Raw genomic sequence first — 27,752 nt, 5'->3', positions numbered from 1 at the left:
TGAAATTTGGCTTTATCTCTTACAAAGTTCTCCTACATTAACTTCAAGCATTTATCCACATGAAGGAGTCCTTCTCCATTGTCTGCACTAAAGTTACAACACATGTGTTGACCTGGTAAAGCTACCATCAATGGGAAACTCAAAATCAGCAAGAAATTTGTGGTGCTCTAGAAGCACTAAACCGGAAATATAAACAACTTGTTAACTGCAAAAGGAGTCTGAAATCATTCCAAGTTGGTGATAAGGTGATGGTCTACCCAGAAAAAAAGAGGTTGTCTTTACGTGTTAAAGGGAAGCTTAGGCAGCGAAGGCATGTGCCCTTCTCTACTATGAGGAAAGTAAATGATAATGTTTATGTGATAGACCTTCTAAGCAACATGGGTATATCCACACATTATCAATGTTGCGGACTTGACTCTCTACTGTCCAAAAGAAGCGCTCTATGAAAATAACTCGAGGTCGAGTTCCAAACAATTAGGGGAGAATGATGAGGAAAAGAAAAATAAAATCATATGTCAAATCTATTTAGCTACTTCTAGATACTTCTACTCTAGTCTAGTTTTTTTCCTTAATCTTAAGTAATGTTTTCTAGAGTATTTTAGCTATAAGCAGAAGTGAATTGTAAAGACTTTTCAAAGCCCTATAAATAGTGGTCCTCACCCCTAGTTTATAACCAAACTATGTACCAACTACCTATAAGGCCTTGTACAATGGAAGGTGCTTAGAGAAATAAACCAGACTTTTCTAAAGCACCGGTGCTTATTTGTATAGGATAAACGCTTAACTAAGCGTTTCTCCTATAGAAATAGGCACCGGTGCTTCAGAAAAACCCGATTTATTTTTCTAAACATCTCTCTAAACATCTCTTATTGTACAAGGCCTAATAGACCTTAGTGTTTTTGCGTAAGATCTTAAGCTCTATAATTTTGGATTGAACTCCTACCACATCGGCCTATTTCTGCCTCGAGCAATACCTAGCACGACAAGTAGTTCCTTCAACACTTTGCCATACACTTCGTAGCAGCAAGGTGTAGTTGCTCCTCCACAACCTTATGCTACTTCGAGAAAGAATTCTGACAAGCAATTCCAAGGCAGCCAAACATATTGGTGATGAAATTCGTAAATGAATTCCACAAGTTCTTACCCAAATGATGGATGCCAAACGAGTTGTGAAGGAAATTGGAGAATGGAGAAAAAAAGGGAGTCATCATCCAATTCGCTCCGATGACCTAGGCATGGTTCAGGGGTAAAAGCAACTTCGTGATTCACGATAATAAAAAAAAAAGCAGCTTCACCATTTTCTTGACACAGGCCATTCAAGGTATCTTTTGGGAGCTTCCCAACACAAGTTACCTATGGTAATTTTATTTCGGTGGTAGCACTTGCATCTTTCTACATACACTAACCTACAGCATATTGAGCATAATGTTGTACAGCTATGACTACTATACAAAGCTGGCGCATTTTATCCATATGGAACGAAATAGACCAAAACAACCCAGTGCTTTAACATGCAGGCTCATCTTTAACTATACAAACTTTTCATATATAAACTTATAGCCAGTAAATATCATCATTAAATGTTGTATTGCTCTATCATTGCATCAGCAGAAGATTATTCACAGTGGCATTCACATTATTCGTTCTCATCAGGTCCTGCAACAAGGTTGAAAAGGAAAAAACATTAGTGCATACTAGCGTCTAGAGAAATTACAACAAGAGGCTAGCAAAAACAGAAACGTACTTCAATAATTAGCTCGTCAGGCATATGGGGTAAAACTTCCCGTACTCTATCTACCATGGTATTAACCCGCGACATGCTTCCATTAATTGTTCCTGCCGTGCCTCGGAACCGCAAGCTAGCAGAAGCCACATCAGGCCTCGAGGAAGATGATGGAACAATTGAAGGGCCTGCCATTGACTCAGGCCACAGATTCCAGGTGGCATCTGCATGCCCATAATTATCAGTCACAGAAGCGAACTGCCTCATCATCATCTGAACTCCACTAAGCCCCACGGATCTCACTGCACTAGAGGAACTGGGGTCATCCACCCCAGGGCTCGACCACGGTGGTGCCCAGCGAGAATCAAGACCCGCACCTCTGCGACAACAAACACAAACACATTAAGGAATCAAATATCAACAACTCTGTAGTCACATAAATTGAATGGAAAACTGCACTTCTGCCATCATTGATGAACCATGTCTTCTGGGTGTTGAGTTAACATGTTAATAAAACAGCTAAGAGTTCTACACCTGAGCATTTTATTTACTTCCTCTGATCCAAAATAAATGTCGTGGTTTTAGTTTTGCGTGACACTTATTTTGGATCGGAGGGAGTACAAAACTTATGTTAACTTACTGCTGGTGTTCTAATTTTCGAAGTACTCCCTCCGTCCCAAAATAAGTGACTCAAGTTTATACTAACTTTGTACTAAAGCTAGTATAAAGTTGAGTCACTTATTTTGGGACGGAGGGAGTACATCTATATTCAACTGCACATATGCTAAATCAGAAGTCTTTAAGCAACCAGATTCCAGCAGAACTTCCAATAACCAGTGTCAACTGGCCAGTTACTAAGAAACTGAGATTTTGAAACTAGAACACCATTACTCTTGAGTGCGTGCTAACTTTGAAGAGGGTCGATGCAGGGAATTAAAGAACCACAAATTGCACTACTTTACTGAGTTTTGAGGGCTAATTTCGAAATGACGTTATTATATCAGAAATCTATCTAATACTTACGAAAATTAGAGAAGCAATCTGGAGTCTGGTGAAGTGCCACAGATATAGAACATCGTAAGTTTTTATGCATACCTCCAAACACCATCTGAAGGATCCTGCTGTTCAGGAACCCTTTGCTGATTTAATCCCATATTTAGCTGTTCCGAAATTAGCTGAACATTTGCTACCTCTGCTGTTGTTGACCTAGAATGTCCTTGAGCTGAAAGAAAGAGTGGCCTTCGACAAGTTGGACAAGAGTAACCCTCCATTAATCCTTGATCCAACCTACCCATAGCAACAATATGAGTAAAATAAAACAAGGAGCAAATGTCCTACATACATTTGATGGTAAAGACACTTAAGCTTTTAATAATTTACTAAGCAGATCAACAGAGGGGCACTCAAACATGACTTCAGTAATTGATCCTTGAAGATGAAATGTCCATGATTTGTTCGCTATGCACCGGTAAGTAACTCAGTCCATTAACAAATATAACATGTTCTAACTTTTTGGTGATTTATAGACCCATTTTAGTGTGTTCGTTCACTCATTTCAGTCCGTATGTAGTCCATATTGAAATATCGGAAACATCTTATATTTATGAACGGATGAAGTATCAAATAAGGACATGCATATGGTGTTCATTGACTTGGAGAAGGCCTACAATAAGATGTCGCGGAATGTCATGTGGTGGGCGTTGGAGAAACACATAGTCCTAACAAAGTACATTACCCTCATCAAGGACATGTACGATAATGTTGTGACAAGTGTTCGAACAAATGGTGGCGACACTGATGACTTCTTGATTAAAATAGGACTGCACCAATGGTCAGCTTTGAGCCCTTATCCTTTTGCTTTGGTGATGGATGAGATCACAAGGGATATACAAGGAGATATCTCATGGTGCATGCTCTTTGCGGATGATGTGGTGCTAGTCGATGATAGTCAGACGGGGTTAACAGAAAGTTAGAGCTATGGAGACAAACCTTGGAATCGAAAGGTTTTATGCTTAGTAAAACTAAAACTGAGTACATGAGGTGTGGTTTCAGTAGTACTAGTACTACTAGGCACAAGGAGGAGGTTAGCCTTGATGGGCAGGTGGTACCTCAGAAGAACAACTTTCGATATTTGGGGCTATGGGGATATCGATGAAGATGTGAATCATCGAATCAAAACTAGATGGATGAAGTGGCGCCAAGCTTCTGGAGTTCTCTGTGACAAGAGAGTGGCACAAAAGCTAAAAGGCAGGTTCTATAGGAGATTCGACCCGCAATGTTGTATGGCACTGAGTGTTGGCCGACTAAAAGGCGACATGTTCAATTGTTAGGTGTAGCCGAGATGCGCATGTTGAGATGGATGTCTGGCCACACAAGGATCGGGTCAGGAATGATGATATACAGGATAGAGTTGGGGTAGCACCGATTGAAGAGAAGCTTGTCCAACATCGTCGGAGATGGTTTGGGAATATTCAGCGTAGGCCTCCAAAAGCTCTAGTGCATAGCGGACGGCTAAAGCGTGCTGATAATGTCAAGAGAGATCAGGGTAGACCAAACTTGACATGGGAGGAGTCTGTAAAGAGATATCTGAAGGACTGGAGTATCACCAAAGAACTAGCCATGGACAGGGGTGCGTGGTGTTAGTTATATTCTAGCCTATATATTTTCCGTGTTGTATGAGGGGTTTCCTGCATATTTACCACCTGTACATGTATATATATTGGCTATTGGCCATTGACCCTCGGGGAATACAAGTTGCATATTTCCTAACATGATAGTAGAGCTAGGTCTTTTTTAGCACGCGCAACTCATGCTTGAATCCTGCCCATCGCTCCGCCACCATCCTCTCTTGGCTGCTGACGCTGCTGCTCGTTCTTCCCGATGGCTGATCTACCTCCATCGGCCCCGTCTACCAGGTCTTGCCGCGTTCGGACGACGCTTCTACAGGCCTGCGCTACTTGCTCCACCCAACGGCCCATCTACAGGCCAACTTCCAGATCACAGCAGAGCCGCCCACCTCATCTAAGTCAGGCCATTGTTGCAACTCTTCGCTCAGGCCGCCCCTCGGCTTAAGGATGACGCCACCACGCTCCTCACGATTGGTCCCCACTGCCTGATCCCGATCAAACCAAACTGCTACTGATCCCACCGCCGGCTGCTCCACCCGTCAGCTCGCTCCACTTCACCGCACCCTACAGATCGGGTCATCGTCCTGCCCTCCAGATTGGGTCAACGCTCCGCAGGGCTGCATCCGCGTCTGCGTCGCCCATCCTGCAGGTGCTTCCGCTGGATAAGGTCACGGTCGTGACGTCACAGCCGTGACCTGCCACGTTCGCTGGCCTGTTGTGCCCAGCAATCATTGATTGCTGATTTGCTTGCTAGTCATCCCTGCCGATCACAGGCATTGCTAACTGCATCTTCATCATCGGTTCCAGGGGAAGACCAAAGATCTTGCGCGGTAGGTCCGCCAGAAAAACTCAAGAGAGAAAGAAGTCTCATTAATCTCTTCATGCTCGTTCCAAGTTCAAAGTACCTTTTGGCCAAAGTTTGAATCAAGGCGCCGGCCTCTTCTATTGGGACTGATTCTGCTGATTGTCTTCTAGAAAAAAAATGGTGTCTCCGGCTTGTCCTTCTATGATCTTCGACGGTGCTCCCTGTATTGATCACCTCTTGCACATGCATTGTCTTTCGATGCTTGGTGCTCGTCCGCCTGTGTTCCCTTTGGCGTTTTCTTTAGTTTGTGTTGGTCGCTCTCCTACAACTACTCTCGCGACTTCCGCACATGGTGAACGTCGCTCTACACCCATTCCTCTCGCGACTTTCACCGGTGATTGTCACTCTACACCGACTCCTCTTGCGACTTTCACTGGCTGTGCTGGTGCATATGACTCCACAAACTACACCTCGCACACGTGCCTTCCCATGACGCTTGGGGCTTGTCTGCATGCGCCCTTAGACTTTACGGACGGTACTAGTCATGCTTCACCGCCACATCTAGCGGCCACGGGTGGTGGTGGCTGCTCCTCTCCCGGTGCTACTGTGTTGACTACTTTAGTTTTGTACTTCACTGAGGAGATTGCGCGACTTCACGCCCTACTGATTGCCTCTGGCTCTATTGTCGGGTGCATCTACGTCGACCTCTTTCGTTGAGCCCCTGACTAAGCAGGAAATTGTGTGACTTCGATGCCTGCTAGCTCATCTTCTGGTTCTCAATCGACAGGTTCTGCTGGTTATGCTATTGACTCTTCTAGCATTGTGAGACCAACATCTATGGATTTTTTTATACTGGAGCATCTTTCATATGACTCATGATCCATCCACTTTGTCCTCTATTCGACCTCTCAATTCTCATGTTCATGTTCTTACTGCGGATGGTACCTCTCGGTTAATGGTCGAGGCATTCTTAGCACTTCATCCTTTCATGTTCCTGATGTTGCTCGTATTCCTCGACTTACCATGCAGCTCATGTTCGGTAGTCAGATTGTTGACTCTGGTTGTCGGGTCATTCTCGACTTTGACTCGGTCTCTATTCTAGACCGCCATACTGATGCTCTCCTTGTTGTTGGCCCCCGGCACCGTGACTCCCAGGGCCTCTGGGAGCTTGACTGGCTTCACCTTTCCCTCCGCTTGCTCTCCTTGTTGCTGGCCCCCGGCACCGTGACTCCCAGGGCCTCTGGAAGCTTGACTGGCTTCACCTTCCATCCGCTGCCACTGCCGACAGTCTCTCCCCCTCCGTTGCCTTGTCTACCAGCTCTTTTCAGCAGTGGCATCATCGCCTTGGTCACTTGTGTAGCTCTCGTCTCTCATCCTTGGTTCAACTTGGTCTTCTTGGATCCTCCAGCGGTGTGTCTTTAGACTGCTAGGGTTGTCGGTTTGGTAAACAGGTCGAGTTACCTTATCCTCATAGCGACACTGTATCTCAGCATCCTTTCGACCTTGTTCACTCTCATGTCTGGGGTCCAGTTCCTTTTACCTCGAAAGGGGGTCGTCGCTACTATATTTATCTTTATAGATGATTTCTCTCGCCACACCTGGATATATTTCATGTCTTCTCATAGTGAGGTCTTATCTATCTATATGTGTTTTGCTGCCATGGTTCACACTCAGTTCTCTACGCATGTTTGTGTGTTTCGTGTTGATTCTGTTGGAAAGTATACTCCAAGATGTTGCGTGGAGTTCTTGCTAAGTAGGGTACTCTTGCTCAGTTTGCTTGTCCTGGTGCTCATGGTTGGAATGGCATGGCTGAGCACAGGCATCATCACCTTCTTGAGACGGCTCGTGCAATGATGATCGTCGCCTCTCTTCCGCCTCACTTTTGGGTCGAGGCTGTCTCCACTTCCACCTATCTCGTCAACCTTCAGTCGTCCACTGCTCTGCAAGGTGGCGTTCCTTTCGAGTGTCTCTTTGGTCGTCCCCCCGCATCCATCTTCCTTGACATTTTCAGTAGAGGATATATCCTCCCTCACTTTTCCTGACACACCTATCACTCCTGTCGAGCCCTTGCTCGTCCGTCCTATTGCCCCTGCTTCTCCGATTGTTGCAGGTCCAACGCCACCATCTCCCATGGTCTCCTCGCCTGGCTTGTCACCGGATTCTGCACCTTCATCCCCGATATCTTCTCTGTCACCTTCGCCTATCTCGATGAATCCTCCTCGTATTCTTCCATATTTTCCTTAGTATTATACTTGTCGTCCGTGTAATGTGGATACATCTACTGAAGTGTCATCTTCCTCATCTCATCCTACTTATGGCTTGCATCCTCACACCGCTTCCGCCTATTGATCGCCTTGGTTTTCCACGCGTTGGTGCTGCTGTTCTTGAGCCGACTTCTTATCGTCAAGTTGTTATTCATGCCGAATGGCAATTTGCGATGGCAGTGGAGCTTGTTGCTCTTGAGCGCACCGGCACATGGGATCTTGTTTCTCTTCCTCCCGGTATTCGTCCCATGATTTGTAAGTGGGATCTTAGTGAACAGTTTCTTATGTCTGATCTTGGCCCTCTGCTACTTTCTTGGGATCAAGGTCTCTTCTACCTCTGATGGCTTTTCTATTTCCCAAGAAAAGTATATCCAGGATCTTCTTGCTCATGCTGCTCTTACTGATGAGCGCACTGTTGAGACTCCCATGGAGCTCAATGTTCACCTCTGTGATACTAATGATGACCCCTTGCCTGATCTGTCGCGTTATTGTCAACTTGTTGGGAGTCTTGTCTATTTTGCTGGGAGTCTTGTCTATCTAGCTGTCACTCGTCCGGATATCTCCTATCCGGTCCATATTTTGAGTCAGTTTGTCTCCGCTCCCACTTCGGTTCACTATAGTCACCTCCTTCGTGTTCTTCCATATCTTCAAGGCATGATCTTTCACCGCCTGTTCTTTCCTCGCTCTGGTTCCTTACAGCTTCGGGCCTATTTGAATGCTACGTGGGCTAGTGATCCCTCGGATCGCCGTTTACTTTCTGCTTACTGTGTTCTTCTTGGTGGTTCTCTCATTGCCTGGAAGACGAAGTAGAGTGCAGTTTCGCGTTGTGCAAAGGTTGAGTTACGAGTTATGGCTCTTTCGACGGCAGAGGTGACTTGGTTACAGTGGTTACTTCAGGACTTTGGTGTTTCTGTCACTACACCTACTCTGCTCTTGTCTAACAATGCTATTAGCATGAGCTCACCAAGCATATTGGTTCTATGTGTGCGCTGGTGCGTAGGATCAAGTTATTGCTCTTGAGTATGTGCCCTGCGAGTTACAGTTGGCAGATTTCTTTATGAAGACCCAGACTAGAGCGCAGCATGGCTTCTATCTCTCCAAACTGAGTGTTGTTTATCCACCATGAGTTTGAGGGGGGGGTGTTAGAGTTATATTCTACTCCCTCCGTTTCTAAATATAAGTCTTTTTAGAGATTTCAATACAAACTACATACGGATGTATATAGACATATTTTAGAGTATAGATTCACTCATCTTGCTCCGTATGTAGTCCTTCATTGGAATCTTTAAAAAGACTTACATTTAGGAACGGAGGGAGTAGCCTATATATTTTCCCTGTTGTATGAGGGGTTTCCTGCATGTTTACCACCTGTACATGTATACATATTGGCCATTGGCCCTCAGGGAATACAAGTTGCATATTTCCTAACACGTGGAAGCTAGCTATCCATATGCCAGAACCATGAGTTGGTTGCGAGATCTTATGGGTTTCAGCTCTAGCCTACCCCAACTTGTTTGGGACTAAAGGCTTTGTTGTTGTTGCTGACGAAGTATCAAATAAACTCCTTTACGGATTCCATTATAGAAAGTTCCAGTTGACAGCAAAATCAGGAATTCAGGACACTAGTCTCATAGTTTAGTTCGGAATTCAAGTAACTAAATGACATGGACATATGGAAGAGTACACTGATAACTACAGCCTTTAACTCAAAAGATTTTTTACTAGCAATCAAGCATCAATTGGCAACACACTAAAAGCAATTAAGGGCATACCAAGATCGCAAGCAAGGTAGATGAAATAGATGGTTGCAAGGCAACTTTTTAGCTCGAGCCATTGGTCCCTGTGAGTTGCAGCAAAAAATTCAGATACACAAGTAGTCAAGGATGACAGAGTTTCTGAAGATCTAGAAAACTGTTACCCGGCAGATGGCACACTCATCATCATATGTGCAGATCTCATCGTATTTAGCATCTGGGAGTGCTCCATCGAGCGAACGGAGTGCCTTTCTTAACTTAATGTAGGTCTTAATCCTCTTCAAAAATGAAACTACAAGAGCCTGCATATGATAAAAGACACATCAGTACATATTAAATAACTTCCATGAAAGTAACACAGTTTATCAACAGTTGCCAATAGGTGATGTCTGCCTTACACGCAAGTTCAACAGGAGGACTGCGTCGACCAGGTGAAACGCCATACCACGGAGCCAAAAGATCATCGAATAATGACCAAGTGACATCAACAAGCTTATCAGGTCAATGACAAAACCAAAATTCCTTATAAGTTGGCCTCTCCATTCAGAAAATGAACCTGCAGATGTGAAGCATGATTACATCCTGGTAGCAAAGTCAAAAGAGTTCAAGAAAAGTTTGCACAGGAGCTTAGTAAGTCTTGCTCCTGAAACATAGTCCCAACAGAAGATAAAGCGCAGCCTACAGATACACCAAAGCAATAAGTAGTGACATGTGTGACTGAAAATGATGTTTGTGTAACTCCCTGGTCAAGAAGAGTCATTCTGGCCATACTTGCACTCCCTCCGTCCAGAATACTTGTCGGAGAAATGGATGTATCTAGACGTATTCTAGTTCTAGATACATCCATTTTTATCCATTTCTCCGACAAGTATTTCTAGACGGAGGGAGTACAATCTAATGAAATTATAATGTTTATGAACTAATTTCTTAGACAAATGTACACACACTATTTTAATGGCCAAGATAAATATTCACAAAGATGTTACTGGTCAAAGTTAAATAGTTTGACTGTAAGCATGGATATCACTTTTGTAACCAGATGTCCTGCTTGTGTGCCTCAATATTACTATCATTGAGATGGTAAACACAAAAACTGTACATGCACAACATAAGAGTTATATATCAACAATGAGTTTAGCTGAGGAGCTTATCACCTGCTGCTTGTTTATAAGTTTTTTGGAAATCAAGATAGTCCACACCACTGTCCATCAGATGTCGCTGCCAAATGTCAAACAACTGAAATCCATGCACCATGATAGACTGCCAAGAAGGAGAGCTATTTCAGAGAAGTCATCAAGAGATTCAGAAGTAATGACTATGCACGGGTAAACATTCATTTTTTTTTCTAGTTAACAACTTAATATTCATAATGGCAGTGCAGCAAAATATATAAGTAAACTGGAAGTCAATGAGTCACAAATACCCCTCACAATATTGGTTCAAATTACCTGCAGTGACTCAAAGGCAATACTAAGTGGCTCAAATAACATAAGCCAAAATAACGTAGAATTGCATGAACTGCAGAACCCTACACAAAGCTTCATCCTGGAGAAGTTAGATAAAAATAACTAGTGAGTTCTCTGAACAGAAACAGCACCATACTTCTGTTATGAACAGAGCTTGTTGTATTGCACAACCCGAAGCACCTAATACATATATAAGTAAAAGGACTGAAGGAGACATCCTTACTCTAGACCAATAGAAAAAGACCATAACCCACGTACCAACCCCCTCCCCCTCTTCTTAAATGTCAAACATATGCAGTAGCATTGCATTTGGAAAAGATACTAAAGACAGATAAACAGCTGCAGTCCAAGTCTTCATAGCGCCATCAAACCTGTCAAATCAAACCAGAGAGAGAGGCACAGCAGCAAAGAGCATAGCACATGAGGAAAGCAAAACTGCAATGCGGCATCACAAGGGCCTCTACAATAAAGGACCATGCAGCAAATGGAAAGAGGCCATGCTCATCCAATATAAAGAATGGACCAGGACCAGAAAAAACGGAGGCTGAATGACCAAGGCTTTTGTGTACTCGTATGGCATGGACCAACACGACAGAGTGATGGACATGGATGGATGTAACATAACCAATACACTGAAGAGACTGACTCAAGAAGGGATACTAGCTAGAAGTAGCAGCAGCCAGCAAGCACTCAGCCAAAACAGCAAGAACAGCACACCATCGGCCAGCACAATAGCACTCGGCCCAACACCACCAGTCCAACAACAGCACCGAACCAGCACCAAACTAGTAACCCATGGACTAAGTAATGTGGCACCCGCCCACAAAGCCATCATGAATGAAGCTGAACGGAGCATAAGTCTGCGGCAAGGAATCTGCAGCTGCATATCCATTCATGGAATGGCAGAGGTAGTCAGGCAATAATAGAGGAGGTCAGCGGCGCTGAATGAAGACTTGCACTGCAGAGAGGATCAGCATGTCAGATCCAGAGCTCGCCTGAACCTGAAACTACTGTCAACGTTGCCTTCCGTTTTGTCAGTTATTGGACAGCCAAGATGATTGCAGGGCCCATTTACCTGAAACTATTCAGTTTCACCTGTTGTCACTAGTTATTGTTACCGTTTCACTTGTCGAGTAACTAGCTCAGCAGTATATAAGCGTGGGGCGTGCGCTGTGTTAGCCATTCATTGATCATTATCCTGTAAGGACAAAATTACAGTATAGCAATACAAGTCGGGGTCTCTCTTCCGAGGCGAACCCTAGACACAATTTCACTTTCGTGTTCCATTTCTCATGATTTCACCGATCTGAGTAAAATAGGGATCTGCCAAATCGTATTCAGAGCTAGGTTAATCCTTGGAGGTGTCTTGGCAGAACACGATCACCTATGGGGCCAATTGGCCCCTTGTGGTTCGGCAAGGGGGAGGGGCACGTTGCACAAAGAGCGGAGACCGTAAGGCAGCACGGCAATGGTGACGTGGTGGTTTTTACCCAGGTTCGGGCCGCTGCTAAGCGTAAAACCCTACTCCTGCTTTGGTGGATTGGATGGAGGACCGTGACGAACACGCAGCGCTCCAGCCCCGCAAGGTCGCCTCGGGGAGAGCAGCTACGCGCGTAAGAGTGTACAAGGGTCCGAATCCTATTTTAGGTCGCCATGGCCCTCCTTTTATAGGCTAAGGGGTTACCACAGTGACAAATCAGTCGTTATACACTGATTAGATAGCAAATAGTGCTATCATATCTAACTCTGCAGACAGGACAAGGCGCATTAAATGCACCGCTTAGTGTCACGTCGTGGATGTAGCCTGGCAAGCCTTGCCGCGTCATTTTAGCTGTCTCTGGCCTTGTCTGCCTGACACGCCTCTGGACGGGTGTCATGCAGGGTGAATCTTCTCCCCAAATGGCTGCCACGTGCCAAATGACAGCCACTTAATCACTTGGGGGCTCGACACCGCACTGATAAGTGACTTGCGTCGTTGTGCGATGGAGCGGTGGTGCCTTGGCGGGGCGGTCCGCCCTCGACGTCCCTGGCTTTTTAGCTTCAGGGTACTCAACTTACCAAATCATGATGTTATTGTAGGATGTGATTGGCTGGCACAGTACAGTCCCATCTCTGCGGATTTTGCAAACAACAAACTACTTCTGAACAAACCTGACAGTGGTATGATTGCAGTGGACATTTGCACCCCAGCAGAGAAACTGGAATTAATTGGAGCTCAACAGTTGAACAAATGGTTGGATCAGGTAATCTCTGGCATGATAACTCAGATGCTACTCCTTCAAAGCCATACAGAGTTCCCAACACTCAAAAAGATGAGATGGAACAACCGGTTCACAAATTACTAGCAAACAAATTAATAAGAGCTAGTCAGAGCCCTTATGCCTCGCCAGCTATAATGGTAAAGACACAACTTGGAGGCTATGCATAGATTACAGAAAAGTCAATTCTCAAAGTATGATGGGGCAAAAAAAATCCAAACTCGATCTCAGATCAGGGTACCATCAAGTGAGAATGTATGAACCTGACATTGAGATAACTGCCTTCAGAAACTATTTTGGATATTTTGAGTGTTTTGTCGATAATGTCAAGAGAGGTCGAGGTAGACCGAACTTGACATGGGAGAAGTCCGTAAAGAGGGATCTGAAGGACTGGAGTATCGACAGAGAACTAGCCATGGACAAGGGTGCATGGAAGCTTGCTATCCATGTGCCAGAACCATGAGTTGGTTGTGAGATCTTATGGGTTCACCTCTAGCCTACCCCAACTTGTTTGGGACTGAAGGCTTTGTTGCTGTTGTTGTTGTTGTAGTCATGCCATTGGCCTTATCTAATAAACCAACAACCTTCCAGGCTCTCATGAATGAGGATTTTGGCCCTTATCTAAGGAAATTTATTTTGGTCTTCTTTGATGATGTCTTAATTTACAGCAATGATATGAAGTTTCATTTGCAACATTTGGAAATAGTACTAACACTATTCATGAAGCACTCTTTAGCTGCAAAGCTCAGTAACTGTGTGTTTGCTGTTCCACAAGTGGAGTATCTTGGGCATATCATTTCTGGTGAAGCAGTATCTACATGTCCTAAAAAGATCAGTGCAATTATTGACTGACAAACACCTACCAATGTGACACAATTAAGAAGATTTTTGGGGCTCACTGGTAATAGAAGGTTTATCCAGAACTACGGGATTATCTGTAGACCTCTCCATGAACTTTTAAAAAAGGGAAACTTCAACCGGATTGTTGTATAGCAAGAGGCTTTTGAAAATTTGAAACTGGTCATGACATCAGCACCTGTGTTGGCATTACCAAATTTGCACAACCTTTTGTACTTGAAACTGATGCCTTGGGCACAGGACTGGGAGCAGTAATCATGCAAAATGGAAAACCAATTGCATATTATAGCTCTACCCTCTGCCCAGGAAACTGTTATGGCCGGTTTAGCTAGGCCCACCGGGCAATCTTAGCCCACAAGTTATCTTAGGTTAATTCTTCTGCAAGTTATCTAGGTTATAAATATAGGCTGTAAGACTCTTTTTGGAATTAAGCAATAAGAAGATTATTATCTCTATTGCCCGGCTCCCACAGGAGCCGGAACCCTAGCCGCCTTTAACCCTAGCTGCCGCCGCCATCTCCCTCCTCTTCCGCGACGGCGCTCAACCGCCGGCGCGGCCGCTCATCGCCTCGCCCAGCTCCCTCCTTCCCCTACTGCTTACGCCCCAGGCCTGGTAGGGTACAAGTTCCTACCAATTTGGTAATCAGAGACCAAGTTCCGATCATGTCCCTGCCACCACCACCGCCGGCGCTTTCCAGCGGATCCACCGCGCCGATGACGACGGCGCCGTCCCTCACCGCGCCGATGCTGCCGGCGCCGTCCCTCACCGCGCCGACGACGTCCGCCGCCGGATCAACCACGCTGGCAGGCCCCGTCTCCACCGCGACCCCGGCCGCGCCGTCCTCCACAATTCCTCCTGCGCCGCCGCCGTCCGCCGTCTTCACACCGGAGCAGGTCACGGCCACCCTGCGGGACCTCGTCACCGCCGTCCAGAGCCTCTACTTGCAACAGCAGCAGTACACGACCGGGCCCTACATGCCCCTGCCGACGGCGCCCCCTGCCGCCTACGGCCACACGCCGTGGCCGCTCCAGGGCGTCTCTCCGTACAGCGCGCCCCTCTGGCCCTTGGCGCCGACGCCGCCCTCGGGCCCCTGGCCGCTACAGCAGATGCCGCAGGCGGCGGCCACCGGACCGCTGCAGCCGTTCTCCGCGCCGACCTGCACTGGGCAGCCCCTGCTGCCGTTTCCAGCGGGACACCCCGGCGGGACTACGCCGGCCGCGGCCCCTCTGTGGTACTTGCAGCCACCCCCTCCCGCGGCCACCGACGCCCCCGTGCACCCCCCGCCACCGACGCTCCAACCACCGACACCGACCCTGCCTAGCTCAGGGGCACCCTCACCGACCACCTCCCGATTCATCAGTTCCGGTTCCCGCCCTCCACGTCGCCACTTCCAGCGTGGGCGGCTGGGTCTTCGCCATCGCCGGTCTACACCATGGCTCTGGAGCAACCGACCCCGTTTCCGCAGTTCGGCGGGCCATCCAGCTCCGCGGGTCCCTACCCGGAGTACTCCGACCAGGCGCCACCCGCCTCGCTGCTTCGCACCTCTGAGCCAGCTCGACACGGCGCTCCGACCCAGACACCGCCACGGTTTGCCAAGATCGACTTCGCCACCTATGACGGCACGGAGGACCCCCTCAACTGGCTCAACCAATGCGACCAGTTCTTTCGCGGGCAGCGCACTCTCGCATCGGAGCGTACCTGGCTCGCCTCGTATCACCTCCGCGGCGCGGCACAGACCTGGTATTACGCCCTCGAGCAGGACGAGGGCGCCATGCCCCCTTGGGAGCGCTTCCGCGAGCTCTGCCTCCTTCGCTTTGGGCCTCCGGTTCGCGGGAGCCGCCTAGCGGAGCTCGGCCGCCTTCCCTTCACCTCCACGGTGCAGGACTACGCCGACCGTTTCCAGGCCCTGGCATGCCATGCGTCGGGTGTGACGGCGCAGCAGCGGGCCGACCTCTTTGTCGGTGGACTTCCGGATCACATCCGCGTGGACGTGGAGCTTCGGGGACCCCAGGATCTCCAGTCGGCCATGTACTACGCCCGCGCTTTCGAGCGCCGCGCGATGGCCATCCAGCAGGAATCACCATCCCGGACCGCTGGGTCGCTACCCGGGCCGGATTCCGCACAGGGTCGGCCTGCACAGGCTACTGCGGCACCCCTCGCCGTGACCGCGGCGCGCCCGTTCCGCCGGCTCACCTCAGCCGAGCTACTCGAGCGTCGCCACCAAGGGTTGTGCTTCAACTGCGACGAGCCCTACACGCCCGGCCATGCTTGCCCGCGACTCTTCTACCTGGAGGTTGCAGACTGCATTCCGGAGGACGCCGTCGCCGCCGACCTGGCCGCCCCAGCTTCGGGAAGGTGTTTGACGCTGGTTGATCACCTAAAGGAGTTCCGCAAGCGCTTCCCCACCTTACAGCTCGAGGACGAGCTGTTTGTGCAGGCGGGGAGAAGTGTTATGGCCGGTTTAGCTAGGCCCACCGGGCAATCTTAGCCCACAAGTTATCTTAGGTTAATTCTTCTGCAAGTTATCTAGGTTATAAATATAGGCTGTAAGACTCTTTCTGGAATTAAGCAATAAGAAGATTATTATCTCTATTGCCCGGCTCCCAGAGGAGCCGGAACCCTAGCCGCCTTTAACCCTAGCCGCCGCCATCTCCCTCCTCTTCCGCGACGGCGCTCAACCGCCGGCGCGGCCGCTCATCGCCTCGCCCAGCTCCCTCCTTCCCCTACTGCTTACGCCCCAGGCCTGGTAGGGTACAAGTTCCTACCAGAAACGCTGCCATGTCAGCTTGTGAAAAAGAAGCTCTTGGAACTATAGAAGCTCTAAAGAGATGGAGACACTACTTGTGGAGCAATAAACTGATAATCAGGACAGATCAACAAAACCTACAGTATATCACAGAGCAAAGGATTACGTAAGGTATCCAGCACAAGCTCATGCTCAAACTTCTGGAATTTGACTTCACTATGAAGTACTCCCTTCGTCCCAAAATAAGTGTCTCAACTTTGTACTAACTTTAGTGCAAAGTTGTAAATGTTGAGACACTTATATTGGGACAGAGGGAGTACAAAAAAGGAAAAGAAAAAACATCGTAGCTGATGCACTGTCCAGAATGTGCAATTCCATTTTCTCTATTCTGTTGTTACACCTTTTAGAGCAACTCCTCATTTCCCCGGCTACTGATACTAATGCTTATTCTCTACATGCTGGTGTTTTGAGATATAAAGGGAGAATTGTCATTGGCAATGATTTAGCACTACAAATAAGGCGCGTACAAGCTCTCCATTCTTCTGCTGTTGGGGTACATTCAGGAACCAGAGCAACATATCTTATTGCTTTATGCCCGGTCTCTAAGAGATCAAAATCTGAGCACCGTCACTACCCAAGGCTTTTAGATCCCTTACCTGTTCCTGATATGGCATGGACCTACAGTACAACGGATTTTGTAGAGGGGCTGCCAACATCCCAGGAAAAGTGGTTATAATGGTGGTGGTGGATAGATTAAGCAAATATGCCCATTTCATTGCTTTATGCCTTTATCCCACCCCCATACTGCTCATACTGTTGCACGAGCATTTCTGGATACAATCATCAAATTACATGGCCCTCCCAAGTTGACAAAGATAGGATCTTCACCAGCAATTTTTTGAAAGGACCTGTTTAACTCAATGGATATCCAACTAAGGTGCAGTACAGCTTATCATGCAGAGTCTGATGGTCAGACAGAACGTGTTAACCAATGTGTGGAAAACTACTTGCGTTGCATGGCTATGAATAAACCGAAGAAGTGGGCTGCTTGGTTGCCATTAGCTGACTATTGGTATAACTCATGTTTTCATACCAGCACAAAGTTCTGCCCATTCAGGCCTTGTATGGGTTCCCCCACCTCTGATATCTGAAATCTCTATCCCTGGGCCTATGGATGAGGAAACAACTGTGTTCCTTCAGACTAAACAAGAGACGTTGGCCCAGCTTAAGGATAACTTGCATAAAGCTCAGAATCGCATGAAGAAATATGCTGATTTAAAAAGGGTTGAGCGCCAATTGAAAGAAGGTGATACGGTCTACCTTAAAATGGAACCCTACCGCATGGCAGCATTTGGGTTGCGTGGCACCATTATACTACAGAGCAAGTTCTATGGCCTTATTAAGATACTCAAGCAAGTGGGCAAACTGGCCTATAAACTCCTGTTACCTGAAGGTGTGCAGATTCATCCGATTTTCTATGTTAGTCAGCTGAAACAGCACTTGGGACAAAAAGTGGTGCCTAGTCAAGATCTTCCCTTAATCAATTAAGTCGGATCAATTAAATATGCTCCAGCAGCAGTACTGGAAACCCGGCAAATACCACGAGATAATCTGCCGGTGGTTCAATGGCTTGTTCAATGGGAAAATCTTCCTCCAGGTGTAGGTTCTTGGGAAGATGCAGATTTCATCAAACACACCTTTCCAGCTTTCTTTCACTCTACAGTACAAGCCTGGTTAGCGGCTGATCCAAGCGATGGCTGCAAGCCTGCAACAAGTAGCAGAAGCAGCACACTGCGGCCAACACAAGCTGCAGCAGAGGGACCAGTGCTGAGGGTGAAGCCAGTGGAGATGAAAAGAGGAGGCTGGCCAGCGAGCTAATGAAGTGGAAGATTGGATCAGCAACGGATAGGCCTTGCTGGAAAAGCAAGGCCAACAACGAGAATACCACATTGGTAGCCAGCAATGCCGGACAAGATTGGCGGGCTAAAAATCAGCACCAGCGACAGACTGGGGACCAGCGGCGACAAGATAAGGTGGTTCCCAAATCCGGCGTGGGCGCAGGTCGGCTCGACTTGAACAGGCGCCAAGCTGAGAATGAGGGATCTCAGGGATAAGGAAACCGGTGAGGCGGATGTGGCATGGAGACATCAGCCAGTTGCTACTACACAGCTACAATGGGTATGGCAGTGGGTTTGGGGTGTCAAGTCCGCCCCCTGGAGTGGAGCTCGCTCTCCAGGGACAGCTCATCGAAGAGACGAAGACGATGAGCTGCAGTGGCGACAAATGGCACTCTAGGTTTAGCTCTAATACATTGTTACGAACTGGGTTTGCTGTATTGAACAGCCAAAGGGTACAAATATATAGTACAAGGACTCAAGGACAGCCCTAGACCGACAGGGCAACACCATAATACCTTAACAAATTGGGTAAATTCATCCCCAAAAGATACTTAGATAAATTGCTATGAAGCTTGATCCATGCTGACTAACCAGGGAATATTACCATAGTAGATCAGTCGAAAGAACCAGCAACAGCGCAGAATATACACGGAGATATTTCAATGGAGTTGCTGAGGGTGACGCATTGAGGCACTCAAGACGTTCTCTGGCCAATGATTGAAACATCTGGATATGACATTTATTTCAGTTAATACGATGGGTAGAATCTCAACAAGTAGATGTAATTGCACACAGTACCTTCAGTGAACAAAGAAGGACTAGCCAAGTTGACCAAAGGATTATTTGTTGAGAATTAGGAGGCACAACCAATGGGAGAAAAGTTCCCTGCAACACAAGAGAAGTCCTTGTAATTTTATTCACATTGTAGACTGCCACATGCACATAAATAACTAAAGGACGGAGTAAATTGCACATAATACAAAGTAGAGTACCACTTGTGTCCCTTTCTTTATACCACCAGGCTTCGGAAGAATAGACACTTGACAGCATTTTGGGACAAACGATATTACACTTTGCACTAGGTTCCATTACCCTCCGTTGCCACGTCCATTTCACCGCATGAGGGTTCCACAAGGCAGTGTAATGGGTTCTAAAGACCCCGCATCGCACTTGTCCCTTCTACCTCCTTTCATCATCTCCACATCGCACCCCAAATCCATACATAACCCATCAGCACACCACCTCACCACCAAGTCCTTGTGGCACTGTGCAAACATTTTCTACCCTCCACATTCTCCTCCTCCAGTCACTTTGCCCCACCACCTCTATATGCCCTTCTCTGAAAAATCGCTGCACCCCAGCTCCAAATTTTCCACGGTCCTGCAAACTAGTCCAAAAAGCAGCAACACACGGGAAGGCCTCTCGCTCACGCGCACAATGTACACAAAGTAGAGGCCTAGAGGGTTTGAACCTAGCAATTCAGCATACAAGACCAATCCTGTAGATGGCAACTTACGTATCAGGACAATTCCACACAGATGGCACAAAGGTATAATAAAGCTTTCTCCAAAAGCAGATTTTTGTCAAGATTCTCTGAGAAAATGATAATGGCTATCCACCCTAAAGCACACCTTGAATCTAATTCATCAACTTGCAACTTATCATTACAATGGTATATGTAGCTGTTATATAGTGCAATAAAAGGGCAGCCCGGTGCATGTAGCTCCCGCTTGCGCAGGGTCCGGGGAAGGGTCCGACCACTTTGGGTCTATTGTACGCAGCCTTTTCCTACATTTCTGCAAGAGGCTGTTTCCAGGACTTGAACCCGTGACCTCATGATCACAAGGCAGCAGCTTTACTACTGCGCCAAGGCTCCCCTTCTGTTATATAGTACAATCAACCGACAAATTTCTCATGCCTAGAATAAAAGGGAAAGAAAGACTCAGGGCCTGTTTAGATTACTACCAAAGTCGACCCTACCAAAAAATTGGCTTGCATGTGTAATTTGGTAACTGTTTGGATCTGCGCCAAAAAATTGGCTCGCCCAGCATGCCAGCGCCCGTACGTGTAGTTCTCACCAACGTGTGGGCAAGACGAGGAAGGCTGTGACTCTGGTTGTTATGGTGGGCCTGCTCCGTGCATGCAGTTAGGATAAGTCAAATTTTTAGCTGTAACCAATCAGCGGCGCTTTTAATTCAAAGATATGCAGGCCTGTGCATGATTAGCAACTGCATACAAACAGGAATTCCATCCAAAGATATACCAACATGAAGTACACACAGCATGCCGTGTCATTCTTTTGGCGATTTTCTTCACAGTGACTGCATCTAAGTTTTTAGAAAAACTGCATCTAAGTATTGATATGTATTTCTTCTCAATTTTAGATAATAGATAAATTAAATATTTTTGGAACTAGTATAATAATCATGTTGGTTGGTCACAAACCAAACAAAACAACGGTCTCATTTGCCAAAATTGTGGAGGATATAACGGTCACAATCCAAACAACAACAACTGCCAAAATTTTGAGGGGGGTAGTTGGGGTTGGGGATCAAACCAAACATACCCTCAATCTGGAAAACAACCTCTCTTTGATAGACAAGTCTTTCACATCTTGGAACTTCTTTTATTTCCAAAAATAGTAAACGGATGCACGAAATTACTTGTTGTGCTGTGTTATATTTTGTTACATCTAGTTGGTGATCCCCGTGCAAGCCTTTGCGCGCTGCAAAGCCCTAGTGATCCTCATGAGCAAAACCTCCATAAATCCTTGTGGTCATGGACTACCGAAGCAATAGTATTGATTATCCTCTGGTTGTAACTGAACAGAACTCCTTGGACTCGCCAATTGATTATCCTCTGATTGTAACTGAACAGAACTCATCAGACTCTTCCAACTTTTTTTTTGGAAAGGGAAGTCATAAGGGAGTCCCCTACAACGGGTTTTTCAATAAGAACCCAAACTCCTGTCCGTGAGGACTTGAACCTGGGTGGCTGGGTTGTACATTCACTACCCCATCCAAGTGAGTTAAGCTCACTTTAGACTCTTCCAACGTGGCATCCATCTTGTACTCAGTTGACAATTCAAGTGGCTCTTGACTTCCTGGGACAAATCAGAAAAGACTTTTTTGTTGCACGCAAACTGGACACCATCCCATACACTTCCCTCCAATCTAAATCAACCATGTGATTACTCAAGTACAGGCCTTGCAAACATTTCCTTTTGTCTTACCAGAAAAACAGCCGACCGATAATTCTATTTCTACCTCATGTGTTGGTTCATGCACATACATAATTTGGCTTTGTGTGTGCGCACAACTTAGCAGCAGCTAGGGCTCTGGCCTTCTCTTCATTGACGTTCCAATTGTAAAACTGAAAAATGTGTAGAAAGTAAATTTTCTGACTTTTACTCCCTCTGTCCCATAATATAAGAGTGTTTCTTATATTATGGGACGGAGGGAGTACTTTTTTGACATCTTGAATCAGAACTGCATTAGAGCATCTCCAACAGGCGCCCAACGCGCCGCGCGGTAAAAACGGATTTGGCGCGCGCCCATCGCCTGGTTTGGCGCGGCGCGCAGCGTTTGCTCCAGCAGCCGCGCTGAAAAGCCGCGCGCGCGCGCAGCTCCAGCAGGCGCGGTAAAATGCAGCGCGCGCTCATTCTACAATATTTTTTAAATTAAAATTACATAGATATAAAAAAGATACGAAGATATTTACATCGGTGCAACTACTACGGCATAGATAGATAGATAGTTCGACATACATAGATAGATAGATACTACTACGGCATAGATAGATAGATAGAAACTACTACGGCATACATAGATAGGAAACTACTCCAAGTCGCTATCACCACCATCATCACTCTCGTCGGTGTCGTCCGAGGTTGAGAGCCATATGTCGTCCCAACGTTCATCGTCCGAGGTGAAGAATGACCTCCCACCTGCGGAGACGATGTCGCACTGCTCGTTCGCCACTGCCTTCCGCTGACACCGGTCCGCCCGCTCCAAGCGGCGCCTTGCCGTCCTCTCCGCCCAGTAGGCACGCTCGGCGTCGACGTCCTCTGGGTGGCGACGGCGCCACTCTGCCATGGCTCGCTCGTCCTCTTCGGCGACGAGGAGACGGCGCTGCCGCCGAGAGTGGTCGGCACGATCCATGTCCGTGATGAGACGCGGCGGAGGGGCGAGGCGCTGCGCCTCCTCGCGCGTGAAGACGTCTCGGAAATTCATCTACGACCGGGGCCTCTCCAAGCGCCACGCCGCCGCGTCGTACGCGCGGGCCGCCTCGCGCGCGCTCCGGAACGTCCTGAGGCCGAGCCGGACGTCGCCGGACCGTATCTCGGCGGAGTACCAGCCGTTGGGGCGCTCGCGAAAGCCCGAAGCACCCCGGCGGCGCAGCGGCATGGTGGCGCGGTGGTGGCGCAGAAAGCGGCGAAGCGGCGAGGTTGCGAGGAGGAGGGCGCGTGGCTGTTCTGTGCGCGTGGCGAAGCGCGGGACTTTATAGGCGCGCGTGAAGCGGCGCGCCAAATCTACCGCACCGCGTGCCGCTTTCTCCCGCGCGCGCGCAAACGCTTCCCGCGCGTGGTAACTAACCGCCACCGCTGGAGCGCGCGGAACCAACCGGCGCGCGCGAAAAACTGCTTTTACCGCGCGGGCGCGCGTTTTGCCGCGCCTGTTGGAGATGCTCTTAGTATCGCTAGAAGTAGCCATGGCTGTATTAGCTTCTAGGCGGCACTGAATTACTCCCTCCGTCTCATAATGTAAGACGCTTTTTGACACTAGTGTAGTGTCAAAAAACGTCTTACATTATGGGACGGAGGGAGTAGTATTTTGCTAGTAGTCATGGCTGCCACAGCTACTTGGTGGCATTAAGAAGGGAGTATCCACCTGCAGTGAGCCAATCTGAAAGGACAGGGCATGAGAGAAGGGACAGGAGACCTAGAAGACAAACCACACACCCACTAGTATCCATCCAGCCCCAAGTGCAGGTTGTTAGAGGTCACAACTATTAAGGAGTATAAGTATTGGTCTAGGTCTCCTTACATGTTAGTATTAGTCTAGATTTCCTTACCTGTACTCCAAGTTCATTGTAATATATATTCGCCCGTCGGGCTACGCAATACAGATAAGTTACTCCTCTAGCATGGTATCATGAACCCAGGTTTATGGGCTGGACACCGGAACTGGTCCATGTCTCTCCTGATCGAGTCCTCTCCCTCTCGGTCTCCATCTTATCGAATATCAGTCTCCACTTCTATCGAAAACTCTAATTGATTTTTCCCGTCATTCCTCCTTGATAGATTGATCTGGTCTCACTTCCCGATTGATTCATTTGGTCTCGCTTTCAATCTCGTAGCCAAGATCCATCCTGTGGCCACATCTCAAATGCGGCCACATTTGGGCTGCCACCTCTCGCCAACCGCCTGCATGTCATCTCACTCGGCCGACGTCCAGATTAAGGCCCCCGTGGGAACCTCTCGCTCGAGTCCTCCTTGTCTAGCAGTTCCCCGACAAAGCCTTTCTGGTCCTTTTTTATACAATCTTTGTGGCCTTTCTGGTCCTAGTTGTTTTTCTATAGGATTTATGTGGTCTCCTTTCGCATTGCTGTTAATCTATGCCAATTCTCTTGCTGCCGAGTTTATAAGTAAAATCACTTCAACAAACTGAAAGGGCAAGGCTTTCCTATGATGTATGTGTATTATTATTGGAAATGCATGAGGGCACAAGAGCATTATATGTCAGCTGCAAGTCATAGACATGTGCGATATTGCATTTAATTTCATTTCAAAAAAGTAAGCTCATTATCCAGATGCTTGAAGCTCACTGGGGCCTTAGATTGAAGATTCATCTTATCAACCATAGACTTGTTCAGAGGACTAGAGGTTTAAGCAGGCCAAATTTGTCAGCAATATTTGGGAGCAGTAAAAACACATGAATAGTTCAATGGAAGGACATGTAATAACGAGAGAGAGAGAGAGAGTATTACCTTGTAGATTACATAGTTAATGATGTGTTCCAACACTTTTCTAGTCTCTGTAGAAGTTAACCGAACAAAAAATAATGTCTGCATAGGAGAAAAGATATGTAAGTCTCAGACTGTTGTATTAGAGAAATAAGAAAGATGAGTGTGTTGAATTTACAACCGAGCTACAGCACCCGAGGATATTTTATATTACTGGAGATTACTACTCCCTCCGATCCATATTAATTGTCGCTGATTTAGTACAAAGATCTAATATGCTTTCAGCTTAATTAATTAAAGGCGCCAAGAGAAGGTAGATATGGCCAGATAGCAACAGTTGCTACTTTCAAAGAATGATGATGGTCTGTTCATTTATCTTTCCTACTTCTTGGAGCACTGGGTGGCCATCGCCATAGTACGTACCATCATTTTATTTTGTTCTGTAATAGATCTAAACTTGATTTCTCCTTTAAAACTGAACTTTAAGGGAAATAGCCAAGCTGTTTACATTGTACACTAGAGTTTCCCAGCATAGAACATGCCTTGGTTGAGCTTCATGATTGAGATTCAAGATTATAACCCTGTTTTAAGATGTCTCATATTGCACAGTGTGAATATGAAGAAACTCAGTTACAACTCAGTCAGGCAGACATAAATTCCAAGTGGATAACTTCATAGGAAAAATAATTAGTAATATCATTAAGATTGGGTTATTCAGTAGTTTCATTGGGATTCCACCGTCATAAGCCCACCACTACTGTTTGTTTAGCCAAGAAACCTAGCGATGTAAATAACTAAAACTCAGCAAATGCAAAATACATATGGGCTTGGCATCTAAGACCGTATATTTTAATAGAACGATTTCACTAGTATTATGAGCATAGCACAAAGTGAAATGCATTTAGTATCGTCAGCTTACATGACGACTAAACAACTCACAAACAAATGAACCTTGAGGACAGGCTCAACTAAGCATATCACAGCATCAACCCAGCTCTTGCAAGACCAGCACTTGGACTGGAGAAAAAACTTACCACACATTTCCCAGTCCCAACTATCAACATCAATCCATTGGTAAATGAAATGAGGACGAGTGACAAGCCTTTCTAAACAAAATGCACGGCCAACAAAATTGCAGCTCGAGGACCATAACATCAGGAATATGACGCAGGTTGCTAACGCAATTAGCCACCAGAAACGCAACCTACCATAATGAGCTCGGTCGATTGCCTACAACGCAGCGATGGAACCCAGTATCCGTGGCGGCATTAATCGAGCCCGGAAAACCATCCCCGAATTGATAAACACTCCTATGCTGAGCCGATTAACCAATCACCTTGAGAGCTAGGAGGAGGACGAGGAGGACGTGCGCCGCCAGATTCGCTAAGAGCGCGACGGTCACGTGCGATCGCAACGAGGTCTCGAGCCAGTCCCCGCCGCCGACATCCCCGTCCCGTGGGGCGTCGAGGAAGGACGCCGCCCACCACTGCAGCGCGGCGGCACTGGCCGCCGTGGATGCGGCGGCGACGTATAGGCAGTTCACGGCCATGCGTCGCGCTGGCGCATCGGCGTGTGGAGCCAAATCCTAACCTGGGCGAGAGCCTACTTGGTTTGGCGCGGGGGAATCGGAGCTTGCTTGGGGCTGGGGAGAATCTGACGCCGGCTTTATTCGCGCGGGGACGGAGGAGGGGAGGGGAGACGACCACCAGACGAGAGCGACGCGAGGCCGGGACGGGAAGGCGATGAGAAGGGGAGGAGGGCGGGGGAGGAGCAAAATTATTGGTAGGTCGGAAGCAATGAATAGATTAGCTTGGATTAGATTAATTTGCGCTTTGTTTGACAGAAACTGTATGCGTTTTAGCTCATTTCAAGTCTAGTGTATTAGAGCACATTTCAGGTGTTGTATTTGCGTCTCTTCTAGACCAAAAACTCATCTTCAGCGAGGTTGCGGTTTCAGTTACCGGAAAGTAGGATCGGATCGCACGAGGCGATCAGGAGGTGACGAGGCCCTTGCGCGCCGCCGGTGACACCTCCGGTTCCCCCTCTCTCCATCGGCCGCTCCGGCGGCGGGAGGGAGGGGGAACCTCGGGTCTGTTCACTAGGTGGGTGTGTGGTAGGGTTAGGGTTGAGGGAGACGCTGCCGAGTCTGTTGCGGTGGTGTCGCGTCGGGATAAGTTTCTTCAGGCTTCGTTCGCGGTCAGGCGAGGCTTTTGCCTTCGTCTAGGAGCCAGCGGAGTTGGGGATCCCCGGGTCTCGTCGAGGTCGCGGGCTTTGATGGCTGGAGGTCCATCGGCACTGGCCGTTTGGGTCCTCAGATGGGCGATGGATTCAGGGAGACGAAGACCCTTCTTCTTCCTTGTTGGTATGATTTGTTGTTGCTGTTCTTCTCCTTCCTCTGTGCTGATACTGGTGGGAGATCCTGCTTTGTCCGGGCAAATGGCCCGGCCGCGGTGCTGGACCGGTCGGATGACTCGGGTTCTCTTTCTTCCGGAAGGGACACTTCTCGCGGTACTCAAAGCCAAAGATGGCGACATCTGTTGCATGTGTGTTGGATTGATGCCCATGCCCTCTCAGCGCTGGTGTCAAGAAAGGAGGAAGCAGCGTGGTGACAATTGTACCGTGGTCGAAGATGATGACCTGTTTGCGACTGGTTGCATATCTTTCTGTTGCAGGGGTCTTCTCTCAAGATTCAGGGATGATGACACAGGGCTCCGGAGATCTTCTTGTGTTATGATTGTCTTAGGGTATTCTAAGTGTTTATGGTCTTTTGTTTTTGCGTTTCAGTGTGCTTGTAAGGATCATCTACTCTGTACTGATTCATGATTTGAATGAATAATTTCTCAAAAAAAACCATCTTGAGCACATGAGGCAGATGGAAAAAAAATACGCCACCTTCTTCAAGAGATGTAAAATACAACAACTGGAGATGCAAATTTGCATCTTTACCTTCAGGAGATGTAAAAGCAGGCGGATGCATGCCAACCGCCCAGCTGCCTTGATTTTCATTCCGCCCAGGCGGCAGGCTGACTCCGAGAACTCTGCCGCCTTCTCCGCCACTTGCTGGACGGTGATGAGTTGGATGAGATTTACCATATAATCGAGCTAGTTTTGTTAGGGTTTGATCCCTAGTATCCACTATGTTCTAGGATTGATGTTGCTATGACTTTGATATGCCTAATGCTTGTCACTAGGGCCCAAGTGTCATGATTTCAGATATGAACCTATTATGTTTTCATGAATATATTTGTGTTCTTAATCCTATCTTGCAAGTCAATAGTCACCTACTACGTGTTATGATCCGGCAACTCCGGAGTGACAATAGTCGGGACCAGGTGATGACTGTAGTTTGAGGAGTTCATGTATTCACTAAGTGCTAATGCTTTGGTTTG

At 47.3% G+C, this 27,752-nt stretch overlaps 1 protein-coding gene and 2 pseudogenes across 1 annotated transcript; 1 reads left to right on the top strand and 2 right to left on the bottom strand.

The window, feature by feature from the left end:
- Nucleotides 1-1,315: 1,315 nt before the first annotated feature.
- Nucleotides 1,316-26,134, bottom strand: LOC125537156 (E3 ubiquitin protein ligase RIN2). Its single transcript, XM_048700461.2, has 12 exons — nucleotides 25,700-26,134; nucleotides 24,388-24,465; nucleotides 19,198-19,284; nucleotides 19,004-19,125; nucleotides 10,622-10,718; nucleotides 10,328-10,433; nucleotides 9,572-9,729; nucleotides 9,338-9,475; nucleotides 9,192-9,259; nucleotides 2,819-3,010; nucleotides 1,745-2,102; nucleotides 1,316-1,656 (listed from the first exon to the last, which is right to left on the bottom strand). Exons 1-12 carry the CDS (start codon nucleotides 25,910-25,912, stop codon nucleotides 1,597-1,599), a joined length of 1,677 nt encoding a protein of 558 aa, XP_048556418.1. The 5' UTR covers nucleotides 25,913-26,134; the 3' UTR covers nucleotides 1,316-1,596.
- LOC147984800 (uncharacterized) lies at nucleotides 14,816-16,128 on the top strand (annotated as a pseudogene).
- Nucleotides 19,904-24,381, bottom strand: LOC147984799 (uncharacterized; annotated as a pseudogene).
- Nucleotides 26,135-27,752: the final 1,618 nt, after the last annotated feature.

Source organism: Triticum urartu, chromosome 2A, assembly GCF_056163025.1.
Source record: "Triticum urartu cultivar PI428250 chromosome 2A, HENAU_Tu73, whole genome shotgun sequence".
Taxonomy (NCBI): Eukaryota; Viridiplantae; Streptophyta; class Magnoliopsida; order Poales; family Poaceae; genus Triticum; species Triticum urartu.
The sequence above is the reverse complement of the archived record's forward strand: the minus strand, read 5'-3'. Positions and strand labels throughout refer to the sequence as shown.